This window comes from Equus asinus, chromosome 13 (genome assembly GCF_041296235.1).
Source record: "Equus asinus isolate D_3611 breed Donkey chromosome 13, EquAss-T2T_v2, whole genome shotgun sequence".
NCBI lineage: Eukaryota > Metazoa > Chordata > Mammalia > Perissodactyla > Equidae > Equus > Equus asinus.
Genome location: NC_091802.1, coordinates 11,488,288 through 11,510,469, shown reverse-complemented (window position 1 = coordinate 11,510,469; position 22,182 = coordinate 11,488,288). Strand labels below are relative to the sequence as shown.

General features: G+C 46.2%; 1 protein-coding gene across 12 annotated transcripts in view; it reads left to right on the top strand.

Annotated features, from left to right (window-relative positions):
• The window catches only part of DNAH2 (dynein axonemal heavy chain 2), a 106,103-nt gene extending 84,334 nt beyond the window's left edge, over nucleotides 1-21,769 (top strand). For 3 of the 12 annotated variants that reach the window (XM_070482381.1, XM_070482380.1, XM_070482382.1), the window contains 22 exons: nucleotides 783-947; nucleotides 1,489-1,614; nucleotides 1,753-1,901; nucleotides 1,975-2,041; nucleotides 6,902-7,052; nucleotides 7,295-7,443; nucleotides 7,631-7,764; nucleotides 7,900-8,044; nucleotides 8,186-8,385; nucleotides 10,669-10,795; nucleotides 12,513-13,046; nucleotides 13,195-13,378; nucleotides 13,633-13,823; nucleotides 18,617-18,808; nucleotides 18,975-19,159; nucleotides 19,397-19,625; nucleotides 19,700-19,851; nucleotides 19,974-20,088; nucleotides 20,586-20,762; nucleotides 20,861-20,935; nucleotides 21,110-21,260; nucleotides 21,404-21,767. In XM_070482381.1, the coding sequence (XP_070338482.1) occupies nucleotides 783-947; nucleotides 1,489-1,614; nucleotides 1,753-1,901; nucleotides 1,975-2,041; nucleotides 6,902-7,052; nucleotides 7,295-7,443; nucleotides 7,631-7,764; nucleotides 7,900-8,044; nucleotides 8,186-8,385; nucleotides 10,669-10,795; nucleotides 12,513-13,046; nucleotides 13,195-13,378; nucleotides 13,633-13,823; nucleotides 18,617-18,808; nucleotides 18,975-19,159; nucleotides 19,397-19,625; nucleotides 19,700-19,851; nucleotides 19,974-20,088; nucleotides 20,586-20,762; nucleotides 20,861-20,935; nucleotides 21,110-21,260; nucleotides 21,404-21,558 (3,753 nt within the window). In that variant the 3' untranslated portion in view covers nucleotides 21,559-21,767. Of the gene's footprint in view, nucleotides 1-782; nucleotides 948-1,488; nucleotides 1,615-1,752; nucleotides 1,902-1,974; nucleotides 2,042-6,901; nucleotides 7,053-7,294; nucleotides 7,444-7,630; nucleotides 7,765-7,899; nucleotides 8,045-8,185; nucleotides 8,386-10,668; nucleotides 10,796-12,512; nucleotides 13,047-13,194; nucleotides 13,379-13,632; nucleotides 13,824-18,616; nucleotides 18,836-18,974; nucleotides 19,160-19,396; nucleotides 19,626-19,699; nucleotides 19,852-19,973; nucleotides 20,089-20,585; nucleotides 20,763-20,860; nucleotides 20,936-21,109; nucleotides 21,261-21,403 lie in introns of those variants that run through there. The other 9 variants (XM_014861563.3, XR_011493577.1, XR_011493579.1 and 6 more) reach the window with 9 other exon arrangements.
• Nucleotides 21,770-22,182: the final 413 nt, after the last annotated feature.

Below are 22,182 nucleotides of genomic sequence, written 5' to 3'. Positions count from 1 at the left end.
CCCCGTGGGGATGGCAGCAGGAAAGGGAACTAACAGTAATCGTGTGCATACTGTGTGCCAGGCACATAGTGTAACGCCAGCCCCTGATTCCTCATCATGAAAAGGATGTGTGACACAGCGTGTTACTGTTTGCCAGTCAGGCACATACAGCGTCTAGGAAACGCTTAATCAGTCCTTGACTTCAGATTTGAGTAATATATTCCAACCTCAACAGAGCCCACGGGGTGGCGATGAGTTGAGGGAGGTTGGTCTCTAGTAGGAGAAGCTCTTCCCAGGTCCCCGTCTCTGGTGTGGGACCTTGGATCTGGGCCTATTTCTTGAATGGACTCACTCCTCTCTCCAATGGCTCCTGGGTTCATTGCTAGCTTTTTCCTCCCCTCTCAAAGTCCCACCTTAGGTATGGCCTCTGGCACGGAGTGGCAGTTGTTTTTGTGCTGTCTGATCCTCTCTTGCCAACACATCTTGTGTGGTTTATTATGCTGCATGAGGTCTGTCTACCCAGCCTGGAGTTTCATTACCAAATGGTTTCCAGGCTCAAGGAAAGAGTGGTGGAAGGAAGGGAAAGAAAACTCATCTTATCACACATATTATATCTTGTTTTCTCCTTACAACAACCCTATAGGGTAGGTGTTATTATTCTTATTTTGCACATGAGGAAACTGAGGCTCAAAGAGATCCGTTTATCCAACGTCATACAGCCACAAAACGGCAGATTGGTGATTTGAACCCTGAACAGTTGGCCTCAAGCCCTGTGTTTGATCCTGCACTCTGATCCCTCCCAGGTGGCTGAGAAACTGGAGATGCTGAAGAAACAGTACGATGAGAAGCTGGCACAGAAGGAGGAGCTTCGCAAGAAGTCTGAGGAGATGGAGATGAAGCTGGAGCGAGCTGGGCTGTTGGTGTCTGGGTTGGCTGGTGAGAAGGCCCGATGGGAGGAGACAGTACAGGTGAGATCACTTGTACCACCTGGCTCTCCTTCCTCCCTGCCCACTGGTTCCAAGAGCTCTCATCCCCTTCAGGTTGAGGGACAGTCAGGGAAAACGGGGACACCCAGGTGTAGGGACAACCAAGAATAGGGGATGCGAGTTCTTCCCCTCTCCTTCCTCATCTTTGGTGAGAAGAGTGGAAGGAAAGACTTTTGGTACCATTAGGGATCTTCTTCCGTATTTAGGTAGGGCTGGAAAGCACACACAAGGACCCTTTCTGTAGCCTGCCAGCCTGATAGAAATGGTCATGCAGCATCTTGTCTCTACCCTCAGTGAGCTCCTGAATTCACAAAAGGGTTAGGCCTGATCACCAGAATGTAAACAGAATTGCTGTTAAAGATGAGGAACTCAAAAGTAATTAGAATTTTGCATTAAAGTTTAGGAGAGAGAAGGAATCTCTTTGATCTAGATAGTGTCCAGAGCAGTGTGCCTTCAAAGAATTCCAAGTGTCTCCCAGTGCTGGGGGCCCTGGCAGGCTGACATCTCCCCTATTGTCCTCCAGGGCCTGGAGGAGGATCTGGGCTACCTGGTGGGCGACTGTCTCCTGGCAGCTGCCTTCTTGTCCTACATGGGACCCTTCCTGACCAACTACCGGGATGAGATTGTCAACCAGATCTGGATCAGGAAGGTGAGGCAGGGCTCAGGCGTGATGAGTGAGCTCTTGGGCTCTGAGGCCAGGGCTTTTGGGAGTAACAAGAGATACTGGGAAGGGTCAGAGTGCTGGGCTCAGATCTCCAGGCTGAAATTTGGGGCTCTTCCTTCGCAGATCAGGGAGCTTCAGGTTCCTTGCTCACCTCACTTCACCTTCGATAACTTCCTGTCTAATCCTACCAAAGTTCGGGACTGGAACATCCAAGGGTTGCCCTCGGATGCCTTCTCCACTGAGAATGGCATCATTGTCACCCGTGGCAACAGGTGAGGATGCTGCTGGGAGCATGAGGTCGAGTAAGTGCAGAACCTGTCTTCTGACTGACACTTCCTCCTCCAGGTGGGCACTGATGATTGATCCTCAGGCCCAGGCCCTGAAGTGGATTAAGAACATGGAAGGAAACCAGGTATAAGGCTTGGGGGCTGGTTTTGTCCCCTTAGAATCTCTTCCAAAGTCTGTCTCTTGCTGAGGTTCTCCCCTTGGGCCATTTTTTTTTTTATTGAGTTATTGATAGGTTACAATCTTGTGAAATTTCAATTGTACATTAATGTTTGTCAGTCACGTTGTAGGTGCACCACTTCACCCTTTGTGCCCACCCCCCACCCCACCTTTCCCCTGGTATCCACTAAACTGTTCTTGGTCCATACTTTTAAATTCCTCATATGAGTGGAGTCATACACAGATTATCTTTCTCTCGCTGGCTTATTTCACTTAACATAATTCCCTCAAGGTCCATCCATGTTATTGCAAATGGAATGATTTTGTTCTGTTTTGCAGCTGAGTAGTATCCCATTGTATATATGTACCACATCTTCTTTATCCATTCGTCTGTTGATGGGCACTTAGGTTGCTTCCACGTCTTGGCTATTGTAAACAGTGCTGCAATAAACATTGGGGTGCACAGGACTTTTGGGATTGCTGACTTCAGGCTCTTTGGATAAATACCCAGTAGTGGGATGGCTGGATCGTATGGTAGTTCTATTTTTAGTTTTTTGAGGAATCTCCATACTGTTTTCCATAGTGGCTGCACCAGTTTGCATTCCCACCAGCAGTGTATGAGGGTTCCTTTTTCTCCGCAACCTCTCCAACATTTGTTGCTATTAGTTTTAGATATTTTTGTCATTCTAACAGGTGTAAGGTGATATCTTAGTGTAGTTTTGATTTGCATTTCCCTGATGATCAGCAATGATGAGCATCTTTTCATGTGCCTATTGGCCATCAGTATATCTTCTTTGGAGAAATGTCTGTTCATGTCTCCAGCCCATTTTTTGATTGGGTTGTTTGATGTTTTGTGGTTGAGTTGCGAGAGTTCTTTATATATTAAGGATATTAAGCCTTTGTCAGATATATGACTTGCAAATATTTTTTCCCAGTTAGTGGGTTGTTTTTTTGTTTCAATCCTGTTTTCATTTGCCTTGAAGAAGCTCTTTAATCTGATGAAGTCCCATTTGTTTATTCTTTCTATTGTTTCCCTTCTCTGAGAAGGCATGGTGTCTGAAAAGATCCTTTTAATACTGATGTCAAAGAGTGTACTGCCTACGTTTTCTTCCAGAAGCCTTATGGTTTCAGGTCTCACCTTTAGGTCTTTAATCCATTTTGAGTTTATTTTGGTGAATGGTGAAAAAGAATGGTCAATTTTCATTCTTTTACATGTGGCTGTCCAGTTTTCCCAGCACCATTTGTTGAAAAGACTTTCTTTTCTCCGTTGTATGCCCTCAGCTCCTTTGTCAAAGATAAGCTGTCCATAGATGTGTGGTTTTATTTCTGGGCTTTCAATTCTGTTCCATTGATCTGTGCACCTGTTTTTGTACCAGTACCATGCTGTTTTGATTACTGTAGCTTTGTAGTATGTTTTGAAGTCAGGGATTGTGATGCCTCCCGTTTTGTTCTTTTTTCTCAGGATTGCTTTAGAAATTCGGGGTCTTTTGTTGCCCCATATGAATTTTAGGATTCTTTGTTCTAATTCTGTAAAGAATGTCATTGGGATTCTGATTGGGATGGCGTTGAATCTGTAGATTGCTTTAGGTAGAACGGACATTTTAACTATGTTTATTCTTCCAATCCATGTACATGGAATGTCTTTCCATCTCCTTATGTCGTCATCCAATTCTCTCAGAAAGGCCTTGTAATTTTCATTATATAGGTCCTTCACTTCCTTAGTTAAATTTACCCCAAGGTATTTTATTCTTTTTGTTGCGATTGTGAATGGTATTGTATTCTTGAGTTCTTCTTCTGTTGGTTCATTACTGGAGTATAGAAATGCTACTGATTTATGCAAATTGATTTTATACCCTGCAACTTTGCTGTAGTTGTTGATTACTTCTAACAGTTTTCCAATGGATTCTTTGGGGTTTTCTATATATAAGATCATGTCATCTGCAAACAGCGAGAGTTTCACTTCTTCCCTCCCTATTTGGATTCCTTTTATTCCCTTTTCTTGCCTGATTGCTCTGGCCAGAACCTCCAGTACTATGTTAAATAAGAGTGGTGATAGAGGGCATCCTTGTCTCGTTCCTGTTTTCAGGGGGATGGGGTTCAGTTTTTGCCCATTGAGTATGATGTTGGCTATGGGTTTGTCGTATATGGCCTTTATTATGTTGAGGTAGTTTCCTTCTATGCCCATTTTGTTCAGAGTTTTTATCATAAACGGCTGTTGGATCTTGTCAAATGCCTTCTCTGCATCTATTGAGATGATCATGTGGTTTTTATTCCTCAGTTTGTTGATGTGGTGTATCATGTTGATTGATTTGCGGATGTTGAACCATCCCTGTGTCCCTGGTATGAATCCCACCTGATCCTGATATATGATTCTTTTGATGAATTGCTGAATTCTGGTTGCCAAAATTTTGTTTAGAATTTTTGCATCTATGTTCATCAGTGATATTGGCCTGTAGTTCTCTTTTTTCGTGGTGTCCTTGTCAGGTTTTGGTATCAGCGTGATGTTGGCCTCATAGAATGTATTAGGAAGTGTTCCATCTTCCCTAATTTTTTGGAATAGCTTGAAAAGGATAGGTATTAAATCCTCTCTGAAAGTTTGGTAGAATTCCCCAGGAAAGCCATCTGGTCCTGAGGTTTTATTCTTTGGGATGTTTTTGATTGCTGTTTCAATCTCTTTCCTTGTGATTGGTCTGTTCAAATTGTCTGCCTCTTCTTGAGTGAGCTTTGGGAGATTGTAGGAGTCCAAGAATTTATCCATTTCCTCTAGGTTATCCATTCTGTTGGCATATAGTTTTTTGTAGTATTCTCTTATAATCTGTTGTATTTCTGCAGAGTCTGTTGTTATTTCTCCTTGCTCATTTCTGATTTTGTTTATCTGAGCTTTCTCCCTTTTTTTCTTTGTAAGTCTGGCTAGTGGTTTGTCAATTTTATTTATCTTCTCAAAAAACCAGCTCTTTGTCTCATTGATCCTTTCTACTGCCTTTTTCGTTTCAATAGTATTTATTTCTGCTCTGATTTTTATTATTTCTCTCCTTCTGCTGACTTTGGGCTTCATTTGTTCTTTTTTCTCTAGTTCAGTTAGGTGTGCTTTAAGGTTGCTTATTTGGGATTTTTCTTGTTTGTTAAGATGTGCCTGTATTGCGATGAATTTTCCTCTTAATACAGCTTTTGCTGTATCCCATATGAGTTGGTATGGCATGCTATCATTTTCATTTGTTTCCAGGTATTTTTTTATTTCTTCTTTAATTTCTTCAATGATCCATTGCTTGTTCAGTAGTGTGTTGTTTAGTCTCCACATCTTTGTGCCTTTCTCAGCTTTTTTCTTGTAATTAATTTCTAGCCTTATAACACTATGATCTGAGAAGATGCTTGTTATTATTTCAATTTTTTTAAATTTGTAGAGGCTTGCCTTGTTTCCCAACATATGGTCTATCCTAGAGAATGTTCCATGTGCACTTGAGAAGAATGTGTATTCAGCTCCTTCAGGGTGGAGTGATCTATATATGTCTATTAAGTCCAATTGTTTTAGTTTTTCATTTGGCTCCACTATTTCCTTGTTGATTTTCTGTCTGGATGATCTGTCCATTGATGTGAGTGGGGTGTTGAGGTCCCCTACTATTATTGTGTTGTTTTTAACATCTTCCTTTAGGTCTGTTAATAGTTGCTTTATGAATCTTGGTGCTCCTGTGTTGGGTGCATAGATATTTATAAGCGTTATTTCTTCTTGATGAAGTGTCCCTTTGATCATTATATATTGTCCCTCTGTGTCTCTCTTTACCTGTCTTATTTTGAAATCCACTTGGTCTGATATGAGAATTGCAACACCTGCCTTTTTTTCCTTGCTATTTGCTTGAAGTATTGTCCTCCACCCCTTCACCCTGAGTCTGTGTTTGTCCTTGGGGCTGAGGTGTGTTTCCTGGAGGCAACAAATTGTTGGATCTTGTTCTTTAATCCATTTTGCCACTCTGTGTCTTTTTATTGGAGAGTTCAATCCGTTCACATTGAGAGTTATTATTGATGCATGTGGACTTAATGCTGTCAATCTGTCGCTCATTATCTTGTTTTCCTGTGTTTCTTTTCCTGTGTGCTTTAGACTACCCATTTAATACTGCAATTTCTTATGCTGGGTTTCTTAGATTTTTCCTTATCTATGATTTGTGACTCTGTTCTGTACTTTATTTTAGTGTCTACCTTGAAGTTTGTATTTAGAATCTCGTGTATAATATAGTCTATTCTCTGGTGGTCTCTTACTTACTCGACCAATACTGATTTAGACCCTTTGCTCTTCCCTTCCTAAATAATTATTTTCATTTTTTATTCCAACTCGTCTTATTAATTTGTAGTTAGAGTGCTAAGATCGTCCTTGTTTTGGTAGTTTCCTTATTTTTACCCTAATGCTATAGTTGAATATTTGCTATCCTGTTCTGGTTCTATCCATCGGTCTCCCTAGTCTGTGGATTGTGTCCCCTTTCTCCCTTTTTTCTTTTTTCAAGTATGAGAGCCTTCTTGAGGATTTCTTGTAATGGAGGGCTTTTAGTTACAAATTTCCTTAACTTTTGTTTGTCTGGAAAAGATTTAATTTCTCCCTCATATCTGAAGGAAATTCTTGCTGGATAGAGTATTCTTGGCTGAAGGTTTTTATCCTTTAAAGCTTTGAATATATCACTCCATTCTCTCCTAGCTTGTAGGGTTTCTGTAGAGAAATCCGCTGACAGTCTGATAGGGGCTCCTTTATAGGTTATTCTCTTTTTTTTCTTTACTTCCCCTTGGGCCATTTTTCCCTTTGACTCCCTCAATGTTTCTTTCCTATTTTTTCCCTGTTCTCTAGGGCCTTAAGATCATCGACCTGCAGATGAGCGATTACCTTCGAATCCTAGAAAAGGCCATCCAGTTTGGATACCCGGTGCTCCTCCAAAATGTGCAGGAATATCTGGACCCCACGCTCAACCCTGTGCTCAACAAATCTGTAGCTCGAATTGGTCAGGGCCCAGGCTTATTGTGGGGTTGGACTGTGGGACAAATCCTAGAGACTAGCCAAGTAGGATGCTAGGGAGGAAAGGGCTGGCTCTTTGGCTGTTTCCTCTACTTACCTGTCTCTCCTTTCATATAGCCCGGGGCTAGGGCCATTAAAGCAGACTGAGTCACTGCCACTGGGCTGGGGAATGGGTCACATGCACCTGGTCACATGGGGTCCTTGCCCTTGATCCTCCTGTGGGTCTAGGTGGTCGACTGCTGATGCGCATTGGAGATAAGGAGGTGGAATACAATACCAATTTCCGTTTCTACATCACCACCAAGCTCTCCAACCCCCACTACAGCCCAGAGACCTCAGCCAAGACCACCATTGTCAACTTTGCTGTCAAAGAACAGGTGGGTGGGGGCTGATGCCTAAACTGTAGTAGGGTGAAGTAGGAAGGGCTGTAGAGTTTGGCAGGATGGAAAGAAAGACTAAGATTGTGTTGGGCAGCTGGGGATGAGGGGTTTGGGAGGTGTAAAGGGATGAAAAGGGTGAAGGTCACCAGAGTGAGATTGTCACCATGAATCCCGGTGCTGCCAGGGCCTGGAGGCCCAACTCCTGGGCATTGTGGTCCGGAAGGAGCGGCCTGAGCTGGAGGAGCAGAAGGATTCACTAGTCATCAATATCGCTGCTGGCAAGAGGAAGCTCAAGGAGCTGGAGGATGAGATCCTTCGGTGAGACCTTGCCTCCACCCACCCACCATCCCACTAGTCTACAAACTAGCATTGCAGGGGGCTGATGAGCTGTCCCTACCCCACAGGATAGTACTCCTAACCCCTTGATCCATGTGCCTCTTTGCTTCCCTTTAGGCTGCTGAATGAGGCCACAGGCTCCCTGCTAGACGACGTGCAGCTGGTAAACACCCTGCAGACCTCCAAGGTGACCGCCACTGAGGTGACTGAGCAGCTGGAGTTCAGTGAAACCACAGAGATCAACATTGACTTGGCCCGTGAGGTGAGCTCCTGTGCCCTCCAGCCTAGCCCCCACCAGCTGTCAAGACGCAGCTCCAATGGTGTTGGCTTGAGGCCGCTTTCTGTCCTGAGCCTCTGGCCCATTCCATGCCTCTCTGTGGCCCTGACTCTGCCCCCTCTGCAGGCTTACCGCCCATGTGCCCAGCGGGCATCAGTACTGTTCTTCGTGCTCAATGACATGGGTCGCATCGACCCCATGTACCAATTCTCACTGGATGCCTACATCGGCCTCTTTATCCTCAGCATTGACAAGAGCCATCGCAGCAACAAGCTGGAGGACCGCATTGACTACCTAAATGAATACCACACCTACGCTGTCTACAGGTCTGAGGGTTCCTCCCCTTGTGTCCTAGGCAGGAGGGCAAGTGGCTGGCGCTAATGGTACCCCTTCTTGCTGCTTCTGCCTTAGTGCTTTCCCATGCCACCATTCTTCATCCCTTTCTCTCTTCTCCATACACCTTCCCTAGGTACCTGATCCACTGTCACGGTCTAACCATCACCTATGGGCTGACTATTCCTAGTTTTATATCTTTAGCTCTTGCTTGAGTACTGGACTTGTATATACAATTGTTTACTATACCAGCACTTCTTAAATGGTAATATGCCTAAAAAGCACTGGGAATCTTGTTAAAATGCAGATTCAGATTCAGTAGGTCTGGGGTCGGCCTGAGATTCTGCATTTCTAACTAGCTCCCAGGTGATGCTGTTGCCTCTGGTCTGTGTATCACACTTTGAGTAACAAGGTACTTGCCTTCTCTACGTGGACATCCCATAGAACTCAAGTTCAGCATGTTTCACATCAAACTCATTATCTTCTCTCTTCCTTCAGAGTCCTCATCCCTGAATGGCACCCACTTCCCAGGCACCCAAGCCAGACATTGGGAGTTATCCATGGCTCTTCCCTCTCCCTGCCTCTCAGATCAGTCACCAGGTTCTGCTCATGAATCTTTCTGTAAACTGTCCCCTCCTGGTTCTCCCCACTGCTATTGATGCGGGGTCGGTGAGCCAAGGAGTCGAAAGAAAGATTTCTTAGACTCTCAAGATCTGGCAGTAGCACTCTTTTATTTAGAGAATAGTATAGAATAGCATGGGGACAGGACCCATGGGCAGTCAGAGCTTCTGCTGCCGCCGCTTCTGCTGCCCCCGCTGGCATGGGGACAGAGCCCATGGGCAGGCAGAGCCGCTGCTGCTGCCCCCGCTGGCATGGGGACAGGACCCATGGGCAGGCAGAGCTGGTGTGTGGGGACAGGACCCACGGGCAGTCAGAGCTCCTGCTGCTGCCCCGAGTTGAGAGTTAGGGCTAAATTTTAAGGCATGGGTATGTGAGTCATCTCTTTACAAGACAAAGGAAAAAAAGTTAAAATGGTACCAGTGCCGGTAGGGTCCGGCCATTGGGCGGTCCCACAACTTTTAGATAAGAATCAAACCAGATTGAGTAAATGGCAGAAGTCACCGCTCAAATATTATCTTCAACTAAAGACAAAGGAGGATTTTGGGGTGGGGGGGTCAGTTACATGAGGTTGCCAGACAGTAAACAACTTAAGTTCTTGCCTTCCCCATTAAGAGTTTCCAGAGATAAGGCCATCCCCCCTTCCTCCTGGCGCAGAGAGGGAGGCATGGAGATTTCCTTCACAAATGCAATTGTCTCTGATCAAAGGGCAAACAAATTCCACTCCTCGGAGCCTGCTTCTTATCTGTAGTTTTAAAAGTAACCAGCCTAAAAATCCTCATCATAAACTGTTTTAAAATTAAGCAGCCTAAAAATCCTCATCACTATGACTGTACTTTAGCTCAGACCTTCACAATCTTTCTTTCTGAATTGCACAACCATCTCCTAACAGGTCGTCCTGCTTCTAACTTGTCCCTCTCCATTCTGTCCTCTGGCAGCTGTCAGTGTGAGCCTTCCAAACACACAGATCTGACCATGCCCCTGCCGGCTTAAAGGCTTCGGTGGTTGTTTCGTGTCTAGTGACCCATGAAGCTCTCCATGCCCTGGCCTCCAGCCGCCTCCCAGCCTCACCTACCCCATCGTGCACCAGACACTTTCCTGTGCTGTTCTCGCCCCCGACCCCTCTGCTTCTGCTTATGCTCTGAGCTCTCCCTGGAGCCCTCCCCTCTCTTTCTCTTCCATATCTCTGGATAATTCTGCTGCACCTCAGGGCAACTCCTCACAAAAATTCCCTGAGTTCATTAGGCAGGGCGGGTGCCCCTGCCCTGTGACAGCACTGCCACCCCTGTATAGGATTCATCACCTCATATCATAATCGATGATCTCTCTGTCTGTCCTCCCCACTCTACTTGACTTCCTCCAGGACAGAGATTGTGGCCCTTTCATCTTTGTGTCCTCAGGACCTAGCACACAGTAGAGGTCCAGTCAATGTTGGGTGTTTTTTTAATGGAAGTGACTGACTGATTTTCCCAGTGAACTCTTGAAAAATCACATCCTCTCTCTAGGTCCCTGAGTGCTTGGCTGTTTGCAGGAGGTTTGGATGAGATGCTGATTAAGGTCCTTCTTCTGTGTAAGGCTCTGTGGTGGCATGATCTTCACTCAGGAAGCATTCATGCTGAGTATCTGCCTCCTCCACCCTCCTTGTCCCCTTCTCCCAGGTACACCTGCCGCACCCTTTTTGAGCGCCACAAGCTGCTATTCAGTTTTCAGATGTGTGCCAAAATCCTGGAGACTTCTGGCAAGCTCAACATGGATGAGTACAACTTCTTTCTCCGTGGGGGTGTGGTGAGTTGGGCAGAGGGTGTATCCAAGTGTGGGGTGGTCGAGGCTGGGGATGAGGGCAAGTATGACGAGGACTCCAGACCCAGAGGGTAATGCCCAAGGCTCCAGTGTGTGAGCTGAGGAAAAGTGCCAGGAGCAAGTGCATGACAAGCTCCCTGGGGCTGTGGGGAGAGACTTGCCATGTGCCCCCTTGCCCGCTTTCCTCTTACCTGTGACCCACCAATTGGCATGATCTTACCACTATTTCTATGTCTCTCAGGGTACTTCTTCTCCAGCCTGAATTCCATGGTCACCATTACACTCTCTCTTGCAAGCACCCTCAACCTTTGCCCCCACCCCGCCCTGTGTTGCATTTGCTGTACCTAACTCTAGTTGGATCCAGCTCTCCTTCCCCTCTGTCTATCCCTGTGTGGCCCATGCAGCTGAACGTGGCTGGAGAAAAACACACCCACACTGACTGGACTCACTTTAAATCCATGATCGTGAACCTCAAGTGGGCCCTTAAAGCTGCCAGACAACCAGACCATGTTTCCCTGGGCTGGTCATTCCCCCACCTTCTTGGACAACAGTTTCATCCTTTGGCCACCTTCACTTTACTTCTCATCTGGATTTTAGCAATAGCCTCCCAATGCTCCCCCACCCCCAATCTCTCAACACAGTGACCGGAGAGATTCTTTTAAAAAGAATCCTCCATCACTGATGTCATCTCCCACTGCCTGACTCCTCACTCCATCCTCCAGATGCACAGGCCTCCTTGCTGGTACAGTCACATCGCACCTTAGGGCCTTTGCACTGGCTGTTCCTTCTGCCAGAAAACTACCCCCCAGGTGTACACTTGGCTCACTCTCTCACCTCCTTCAAGACTTGATTCAAACTTCACCTCACTGACTCTCTTATTTAATACTTCAAACTACCTCCCAGCACCACCAGTCTCCCTTATGCCCCCAACTTATTTTATTTTTCCATGGCACTGCCATCTTTAACATACTAGATAATTTACTTACGTTTTTGGTGCATTATCTGCCCTCCCACGTTGGAAAATAAGCTGCTCAAGGTCAGAGATATTTGTCCGTTTTGTTCAGTGATGTGTCCCAAGTGCTTAAAACACGTAGTTGGTGAGTAATAAATATTCGGTAAAGAGAATGAGTAAGTGAATAAAGGAACAGTTTGTGCTTCTTTGAAGGGTGAGGCCACCAATTGCTATCATTAGGGTAGGAGACATTATTCCCAGGCAACCACCAGAGGGCACCAGCTTCCTAAATTTGAACTGCGATAACTGCAGTCTGAGACCTAGATCCCCTCCTTATTTCCCCAATAAAGGTGAATTCCAATCCACCTTGGATTCCTGTATTCATTTCTTCCATCTGTTTCATGCAAGACTCATTTTCGCTCTCCCACCATAAAAAAAATAATTCCCTTTTTTTTGAGGAAGGTTAGCCCTGAGCTAACTACTGCCAATCCTCTTCTTTTTGCTGAGGAAGACTGGCCCTGAGCTAACATCCATGCCTATCTTCCTCTACTTTATACATGGGACGCCTACCACAGCATGGCTTTTGCTAAGCGGCGCCATGTCCGCACCCAGGATCCAAACCAGTGAACCCCAGGCTGCCAAGAAGCAGAATGTGCAAACTTAACTGCTGCAACACCAGGCCGGCCCCCCAAAATAATTATTCTTTTGAGGTGTTCCTGGTCAATGCCTTTCTCCTTTCTTTCCCCTCAGGTCCTGGATCGAGAGGGCCAAATGGATAACCCATGTACTAGTTGGCTCGCAGATGCCTACTGGGATAACATCACAGAGCTAGACAAACTGACCAACTTCCACGGACTCATGAACTCCTTTGAACAGTATCCTCGTGACTGGCACCTGTGGTATACCAGTGCTACCCCGGAGAAGGCTATGCTGCCAGGTGCCCAGGCACTGAGCCTCCCGCTCCTGCCCTCTGTGCAGCCTATGTCCTTGCCCTTCCCTTTCTTCTTCATCCCCTCTCCCAAGCTCCCCTTAGCGCATCTGCCTCCTGGCAGAACGTTCCCTGCAGGTGCCCCTTTGGTTAGATTCCCAGCTCTTCCAGACTCGCTCTCCCTGCAATTATTCAACTCATCCCCAGGTGAATGGGAGAATGCCTGCAATGAAATGCAACGGATGCTCATCGTCCGCTCTCTACGCCAGGACCGTGTGGCATTCTGCGTTACCTCTTTCATTGTCTCCAACCTTGGCTCCCGCTTCATTGAGCCGCCTGTGCTAAACATGAAGTTGGTCAGTGGCTTGTTTTCCAAGGACCACCCCTGGGTCCTTGCTGTCTCCCTCTTCCTGTTCCAGTCTACCATACCCATTTCCTGAATCTCTCTCTCCCATTTGTGTGACATGGCCTTCTGCCTGAGGCTATACCCTGTGCTTCTGGCAGGTGATGGAGGATTCAACCCCACGAACCCCACTCATATTCATTCTGTCCCCCGGTGTGGACCCCACCAGTGCCCTGCTCCAGCTGGCAGAGCACACAGGCATGGCCCAGCGCTTCCATGCCCTGTCCCTGGGCCAGGGCCAGGCCCCCATTGCTGCTCGGCTCCTCCGAGAGGGTGTGATTCAGGGTGAGTGTCCATCTTGTTCTTGTACCCCTATCCTTGGCCCTGGTCCTATTCTCCTGAACCTCCACCCTCAATCGCACTATTGTAACTGCAGCTCCCACTTCTCCAGAAGGCCCTGGGAGTGGCAGACCTGAGCATTTGGACCCCCCATACACACACACTCACACACACACCCTCACACACGCAATCAGGTGAGAAGTGTGGGGACGGATGGGCCTTGGGGAATGGTTCCTACTGATTCCAGCATCTCCTTGCAGGACATTGGGTGTTCCTTGCTAACTGCCACCTGTCACTGTCTTGGATGCCTAATCTGGACAAACTGGTGGAACAGCTGCAAGTGGAGGATCCTCACCCTTCCTTCCGCCTCTGGCTTAGCTCTAGCCCCCACCCAGACTTCCCTATCTCAATCTTGCAGGCTGGCATCAAGATGACCACAGAACCACCAAAGGTATGGGCCACTGTAGATAGCTAGCATCAACCGTGCCATCTGGTCTACCTCTCCTCCTGCTGGCATCAGAGAGAGGGCTTAACCTTAACAACAATATAGCCTTTTTGACTCTACTGTCCTCTAAAAAATTCCACCTGCTTTCTCTCCTCCATGTGCCAAACTCTTAGAACATAATGGTAATATCTAATATTTCTTGAGTGTTACTATGTGCCAGGCATTGTTCTCAGTACTTTACCTTTATTGACTCATTTAATACACACACACAATCAGGTAAGTACTATTACCTCCATTTTACCAATGGGAAACTAAGGCACAGAAAGAGTATATAACTAGTTCATAGAACCTTCCTGCCTCCTGACATTTCCTTACATTCTCTCTCTAATGTCACTTCCTGGACTCCCAGCCTCTTTCTCCTTCTTTCTCTCCAACTCTATTGATATTTGTATCTCCAATATTACAAGGTCACCACTGAATGCAATCATACTGACCCTTTAAAATCTGATCATGTCGCTACATCCTACCCACTTACCCACTACTTAAACTATTTTAGTAGCTTTTCATTGCTTTCAGTCAAGATCAAACCCTTATTAACGTGGCCTGTGTGTCCCAGTGGGCACCTCTCCAGCTTCCTCAGTCACCACTCTCCCCTTCATTTTCTTTGCTCTACCTACACTGCTAATTTTTAAGTTTTTTTGTTGTTCTTCTTCAATAGACCATGTGTTCTCCTGCCCCAAGGCTGTTGCACATGCTGCTCTCCCTTCTTTCCTCCTCACTCTGTTCTTTGCCCCTTTGGGTCTCAGCCCAATCATCACTTCCTTGGGAAGCCTCTGACCTCCACGTCTAGGTCAACACTCCAGAGACACACTCTCATAAAACACTTACCACTCTCTCCAGCCCTTATTGCTGTAGTAATTTTACATGTATTAGTGTGATTCTGATTCATGCCTCTCTTCCTCTAGACTGTAAGTCCCAAGAGGGTAGAGGTCATGGCTTTTTTTCTCTCATCGTTTTACTCATCCTGTGACTAGCACAGGGACCTGTACGTATAAGGTGCTCAACAAATAAGTCCTGTACTGTTTGAATGCACACAAGCAGATGTCTGTGATCCTTCTGAATCCTCCGTGACCACCTTGGGGCAGTTGACACAGCTGACCTCCTCTTTCTTGGTTTCCCTGACACACACTCCTGGTTCCCCCTCTGTCTCTTGCCACATCCTTTATTACTTCTGTGTTTCTTTCTCCTCCTATCCTGTGGTCATATCTCAAGACTTAGTCCTTGACCTCCAACTTTGCTCATTCTACATTTCCTCCTTCCACAAGTGGATGGAGAAATTGTCCCTTTCCTGATTTTAATTCCAATCCGCATCTCTCTGGCTCCAGCATCAAACTCAATTCCAGGTCTGAATTCCATCTGGTTACAAAGCATTTCTTCTTGGCATGCCAGCACCATAAATCCCACGCTCTCAAAACAAGTTGTCAGCTCCTCCACCATGGATTATCTCCTTATCCTCTTTTTGTTAATGGTGCCACTAATTTTCTTTAAAAAAATATGTTTAAAGTTGATTTTTATTTACCTTTATTTTTTTCTGCCAACAAAAGTGTTCTGTACCCCCATTTGAAAATTTCAAATGGTCCAGAAATGTGTCACCAGTGGAACAGAACATTTTTTAATTCATTTTGTTTAAAAATCTTTTGTTTGCCTTCTAAGAGAGGTGTGTGCCTTAGTAACTAGAGGGTCCTCTGTTGGTTGAGCCCCTGTGATGGGCAGAGGTATGCAAGTGCACAGGGAGGTGCTGTTGAGGTCTGCATAATGAAAGTGGGAGGCAATGATAAATCTGAGGGAAATCTAGGAGGAGGAGAGAGGAATCAGAGAGGATGGTTCTGCAGTGGGGCAGGTCCCGAGGAGAGAGGGCCCCATCCTGGCTCAGCCCAGGAGCGGTTCTGTGAAATGCTGCCTGCTGCTAAGGCAGAATATCCTGGCGATCAGCCAAACCTTCAGTGAAAGTAGAACATACAGGGCATACTTGGGACAACTGGATTTCTTTTGGAAGCTGACAAAGAGGTCAATATGTTTTAAATATTTATTTGGAAATCACTTTAAACTTAGAGAAAAGTTGTAAGAATAAGAATAGTACAAAGAACACCCACATACATGTCACCCAGATTCAACTACTGCTGTTTTGCCCCACTTGCCTTATCACTTCATCTCTCTCTGTTTCTCTCTCTCTTTGCACACACACACTTTTGCTGAACCATTTGAGGGTAAATTTCATATATCATGGCCATTTATCTCTAAATCTCTAGACGCTTCAGTGTATTTCAGTGTAAAGATCTCAATCCCAAGAAGAAGGATGCTCTCTTACATAAGTGCAGTGCAGTTGCCAACTTCAATAAGTCGATATAATATTTTAATCTAAAACTATTATATATTCCAAATTTGTTAAATGGCTCAATCATGTCCTTTATAAATTTCCCCCCAGCACAGGATCCATTCTAGATCAGGTATTGCGATTTTGTCGTCCTCTGAAAGAGGCCAGTTTTTGCATCAGGATATACAAAGTCAGCCCAAATAGTCAAAAGGACAGTGGTTCATCTGAGTTTTGCTTCAACTAAGAAAGTCCCCATAATCACAGGCCCCCCCGCCCATTGTCAGCTTAGGGTGTAGTCCTGGAGTATATTCTTGGATCACTGCCTGTCATCCAGTCTTTTTAAAAAAATTAAATATTAAGTAGAGACAAAAGAATATTTATAAAATATATGCAAGATATAAACAATCAAGATTCAATAAACACCTGTGTGACCATCATCCTGTGTAAGAAAGAAGATGCCATTTTCTTTGAAGTCTCAGCGCACTTCTCCTCAATCTCCTCGCCTTCCCTCCCCCCTCAGAGGAAGCCACTATGCTGATGTTGTGTTTGTCACTTTCTTTTCTTTATAATTTTAACACAAAAGTTTGTATGGCTAGTGGAACCATGTTGTATACATACATATTCCTCTGCGACTTGATTTTTTCATTCAATATTATGTACTTGATATTCATTCATGCTGTTCTTCATGTTTCATAGTTCTTCATACATTCCAGATCCCAATCTTTTGTCAGTTATGTATTTTGTAGGTTATCTTTTCTCTTTTCTTTATGTTATTTTTTGGTGAATAGAAATTCTTAAATTTTATGAGGCTAGATTTAGCCATCTTCTTTTTTATGGTTTGTGCTTCTACATCTTGTTCAAGAAATCTTTGCTTACTCCAAGGTTGTAAAGGCACTCTCTTATACTTGCTTAAAAAAAATCTTATAATTTGACTTCCACATTTAGATTTTTAGTCACTTGAAATTGATTTTGTGAGTGTGGAATGATATAGAGGTCTAATTTTATTTTTTCAACATGGATAACCAACTGTCTCAGTACCACTATTGAATAGCCCACAATTACCCTTCTGATCTGCAATGCCTGCTCAGCCTTAATCATGTTTCCATATATATATATGGGTTTCTGGACCCTTTATTCTGTTCATTGTCAAGTTGTTTATCCTGGGGGTCAATATACACTCTTTTTTTTTTTTTTTTAAAGATTGGCACCTGAGCTAACATCTGTTGCCAATCTTCTTCCTCTTTTTTTATTCTTCTTCTCCCCAATTGTCTTAATTACCATAAAGCTCTATAATAATTCTTGATAGCCGGTAAGGCAAGTCTCCTTCCTTGATTCTTCTTCAAGCTATTCATGGCCTTTTATTCTCCAACATAAATTTTGGAATTAACTTGTCAAGTTCCACAAAAAAATTCCATTGATCAATTTGGAGGAAATCAACATCTTTAGGATACTGAGTTTCCCAATCCATGAGTATAGTATGTCTCTCCATTTATTTTTTATTTCAATAAAGTTTTGTAATTTCCTCTATAAAGTTTTGTACATTTTGTTAGATTCATTCTAGATATTTTACTTATTTTGATGATGTTATAAATGGCATTAAAAAATCATATTTTATTTTTGTTACTGGTCTATTCACTATTCTTACTTTAGTTTTCTCAGTATTCCATTCTGTCCATCATAGAGGAGTCTTCTTAAAACACTGTTTCAACATATCATAGAAAGTGGCTCCATGATGCCTGGTGAATCAAGTCCAAATGGCTCAAACTGCCCTTCTTAATTGCATCACCATCTGTTCAAGGCCCTTCTTACCCTACCTGAGCACTTCACTTGACTTCACTTGGACTCCTCTTCTCACTTATTCTCCTCTTTGTGGCTTTATTCTTTCAATTCTTTCCATCACCAGGAAACCAAGACCCTCCTCTTAGCCTAGTCATCTCCTTCCCATTTGTAAGACTTAGCCTAAATCCCAACTTGTTCATGAGCCTGATAAATCCAATCACATAAAATGTTCCTCCTTGATGATATATATACTATGGCCCTTTTAATCTACACTGAACCTTTGCACGTAATAGTGTACATTTTTGTTCATTAATAGTGGCATACGTATGTCTTCATCTTTGTTCCTATTTTCTGGCACTCCTAAATTGAGTTGGCCTACCCACCATTGAGAACATTGTGGCTGAGAAGATCAAAAGTGGGGGGACAAGAAGGTAGGGCTGCCACTAGCCCATACAGTGCCTGTGTGTGAACTAGAGAAAGGCACCCAGCCTTGTGAATGAGTGCACATCTCAGCATGCAGATCAAGGGCTGGATTTCAGCCTCTATTCACCCCTTCAGCCAGTGCCCTTGTGCAGTGAGCAATGTCCATAACTGTACACGGTGGTGCTAGTGGCGGAGCTGAGCCACTGTACTTCATTGTGCCCAGGGCCTAAAGGCCAACATGACACGTCTTTACCAATTGATGACGGAACCACAGTTTTCCCGCTGCTCCAAACCTGCCAAGTATAAGAAGCTGCTGTTTGCACTCTGCTTCTTCCACTCTGTGTTACTGGAACGCAAAAAGTTCCTGCAGCTTGGCTGGAACATTATCTATGGCTTCAACGACTCTGACTTTGAGGTTCGTGCTACCCAGGGGTCCCTTATCCCAGCCCTCTCTCCTTCCTGTCCCATTAGCTCCCCTGAAAGAATATCTGCTGTCAGAAAGCCTGTGTTAAAGCCCCATTGCAAGAGTTCCTGCCATAACTGTGTGGGGGGCTGGGGGCTTGGGCTGGGACCATGCACAGGTGTCAGAGAACTTGCTGAGCCTCTATCTGGATGAGTATGAGGAGACACCCTGGGATGCACTCAAATACCTCATTGCCGGCGTCAACTATGGTGGGCATGTCACAGATGACTGGGACCGGCGCCTGCTCACCACCTACATCAATGACTATTTCTGTGACCAGTCTCTATCAACCCCCTCCTACCGGTGAGGAGGAGGTGGCACTCAACAGGGGGCTAGAGGACACAAAGAGACCAGGTGGCACTGGCGGAGGGGAAGTGTTTGAGGAGAAAATATGAGATTGGGAGAAGGCAGAGCTTGTGGGAGGGGGAGCAAGAGCAGGGAGGTGGACAAATGGGACATGTGTAGGGATTGGGGTCTTGGCCTGGCATTGAAGCCCCAGTGTCCCCACAACGTGGCGATAATTATGCTGTGGCTCCCCAGGTTGTCAGTATTGGAGACTTATTTCATCCCCAAGGATGGGAGCTTGGCCTCTTACAAGGAGTACATCAGCATGTTGCCCGCCATGGACCCCCCTGAGGCCTTTGGCCAGCACCCCAATGCGGATGTGGCCTCCCAGATCACGGAGGCACGAACTCTCTTTGAGACTCTGCTTTCCCTGCAACCCCAGATTACACCCACCAAGGCTGGAGGCCAGAGTCGGGAAGACAAGGTAAAAGACAGACACCTGGGGGAGGGGAAGCAAGGAGGAAGACAGGTCTACACCCAGAGCTCCTGTCTCATCAGGTCCTTGAGTTGGCTGCTGATGTGAAACAGAAGATCCCTGAAATGATCGACTATGAGGGGACCCGGAAACTGCTGGCTATGGACCCCTCCCCCCTCAACGTGGTCCTTCTGCAGGAGATCCAGAGATACAACAAGCTTATGGAGACCATCCTGTAAGATGGAGAGGGGCTCTGCAGAATGTGGGGAGGACGCAAGAGGAAAGGCCTTCACCCCCTACCTAATATGGCTTTCCTAGCTCCATCCTCTCTCTAACCCTCCACCTTATCCTGCTCAGGTTCTCACTGACGGACCTAGAAAAAGGGATCCAGGGTCTCATTGTCATGTCTACAAGCCTGGAAGAGATTTTCAACTGCATCTTTGATGCCCATGTCCCTCCACTCTGGGGAAAGGCAAGATTACATCACTGTTGATCCAACTCCAACAATGAGCTCTCCTCTCACCCTTGGGCCCCCAATCTCCTCATTCTGGGAGGCAAACAGCCAAATGTAGTGAGCATGGGCTTTGGAGCCAGACAGGTTCAAAGCTGAAATCTGGCTCTTCCATTCACTGCCTGACTTTGTACAAGTTATTAACTTAGGAACTAACTCAGGACAAGTTACTAACCTCTCCAAGGCTGTCTCAAAGATTCCTAATACTGTACATAATCCTTAGTACATCCTTCATTAACGGTGACTGGGTAATATTACTGTTGCTATTGTTGCCAACAAATAGCTGTCATTTTATGCTTCTTTCCTGGGAGTTGGCTTTGGGAGAGTTTTGCCCAACTATAGCTGGGGAACAGGGGCTGACACCACATGTTCTTCTCATATCTGCTCTGAGTACTCAAAATTAGGATTTGAATGCATGACTAAATGAATGAACACACACACACTGCCTCCTCCTCCAGGCGTATCCCTCACAAAAGCCATTGGCTGCATGGACCCGGGACTTGGCTATGCGTGTGGAACAGTTTGAGCTGTGGGCCAGCCGTGCCCGGCCTCCTGTGATCTTCTGGCTGTCTGGCTTCACTTTTCCCACAGGCTTCCTCACTGCTGTGCTACAGTCTTCAGCTCGCCAAAACAATGTGAGCAATGTGGAAAGTGTAATGGGGGAGGGATGCTGGGGACATGTATTTGCTCTCCTCTTTGGCGGTCCTCTCTTATTCTCACCTTCAATCCCCAGATTTCAGTGGACAGCCTCTCTTGGGAGTTTATTGTTTCCACTGTGGACGACAGTAACCTAGTGTATCCACCTAAGGTGGGAACCAGATGTGCTTGGGGCTCTGAGCAAAGGCGGGTTTGGCAGAGGAGGGTGCTGGGAGCAAAGGTGGGAAATAATTGGTTGAGAAGGGAGGAGAGAGGTGACAGATCAGGGATGCTGGCAACTGAGGGTCTAGACTTCCTCTTCAAACCTGCCCCCATCTCTCCCCAGGATGGTGTCTGGGTTCGGGGCCTGTATCTGGAAGGTGCTGGTTGGGACAGGAAGAACTCCTGCTTGGTGGAGGCAGAGCCCATGCAGCTTGTCTTCCTCATGCCAACAATCCACTTCCGGCCTGCAGAAAGCCGAAAGAAGAGTGCCAAGGGTGGGACAGCTCCCTCAGACCTGCCTGCCCCATCCCTAGTTTGGATCCGAACCCATACTCTGCTCCAACCCTCCCCAACAGCTGCTTCTGCCTTGCTCTCCCAGAGGCTCCAGGGGTCTGACTCCTTCTCTCCTTTCGCTCAGGCATGTACTCCTGTCCCTGCTATTACTATTCCAACCGGGCGGGCAGCTCAGACCGAGCCTCCTTTGTCATTGGCATCGACCTCCGGTCTGGGACCATGCCATCCGATCACTGGATCAAGAGAGGCACTGCTCTACTCATGAGCCTGGACAACTGAGAAGGCCTCCTCTTCTTCCCCTCTTGAGAGAGCGTCGGGGACTTTAGGAGCCAAGGCTGATAATGCACCTAGGACCGAGGCTGGACCTCACTCAGGCCTTGACCTTGGTTGAATCTGTCGTGTGATGGGGCCCTGGAAAGACCTAGTTGTGCTAGCCAAAAAGGAGGAAGAACCGTATTGGAGCTCAGTGCAATAAAACACCCGCGACCATAAGTCCTAAGTCTCTCAGTGGGATGGAGGGGATTTGGGGAGAGAGGACGCCCGAACCTTACACTGGACCGGAGCTCCTGTGAGCGGCTACGGGACAGGCGAAGGAGCGAGGGAAGCGGGACCCCTCTAGAGGAAGGGAGGCATGGCCTTGAACGAGCGAGCCGGGCGGTGAGGCTTCGAGAGGGTGTGCCCAAATCTCGGGGGAGGACCTGAGTGGGTGGGGCAGGGCTTACTTTGGAAGGGCGCGTGATCCAAATGGAATAGGGATTTGTCAAGCAGGGATCGGGGCTGGACCCCGTACGTTACACCCTGAACCCCGCACCCCGCATTCGGGTTCCTACTCGGCACCGGTGCTGAGGCGAGCGCGACCGGCAGAAGGCGGGGCGGAGCCGGAGAGGGGGGACTTCGGCGCGA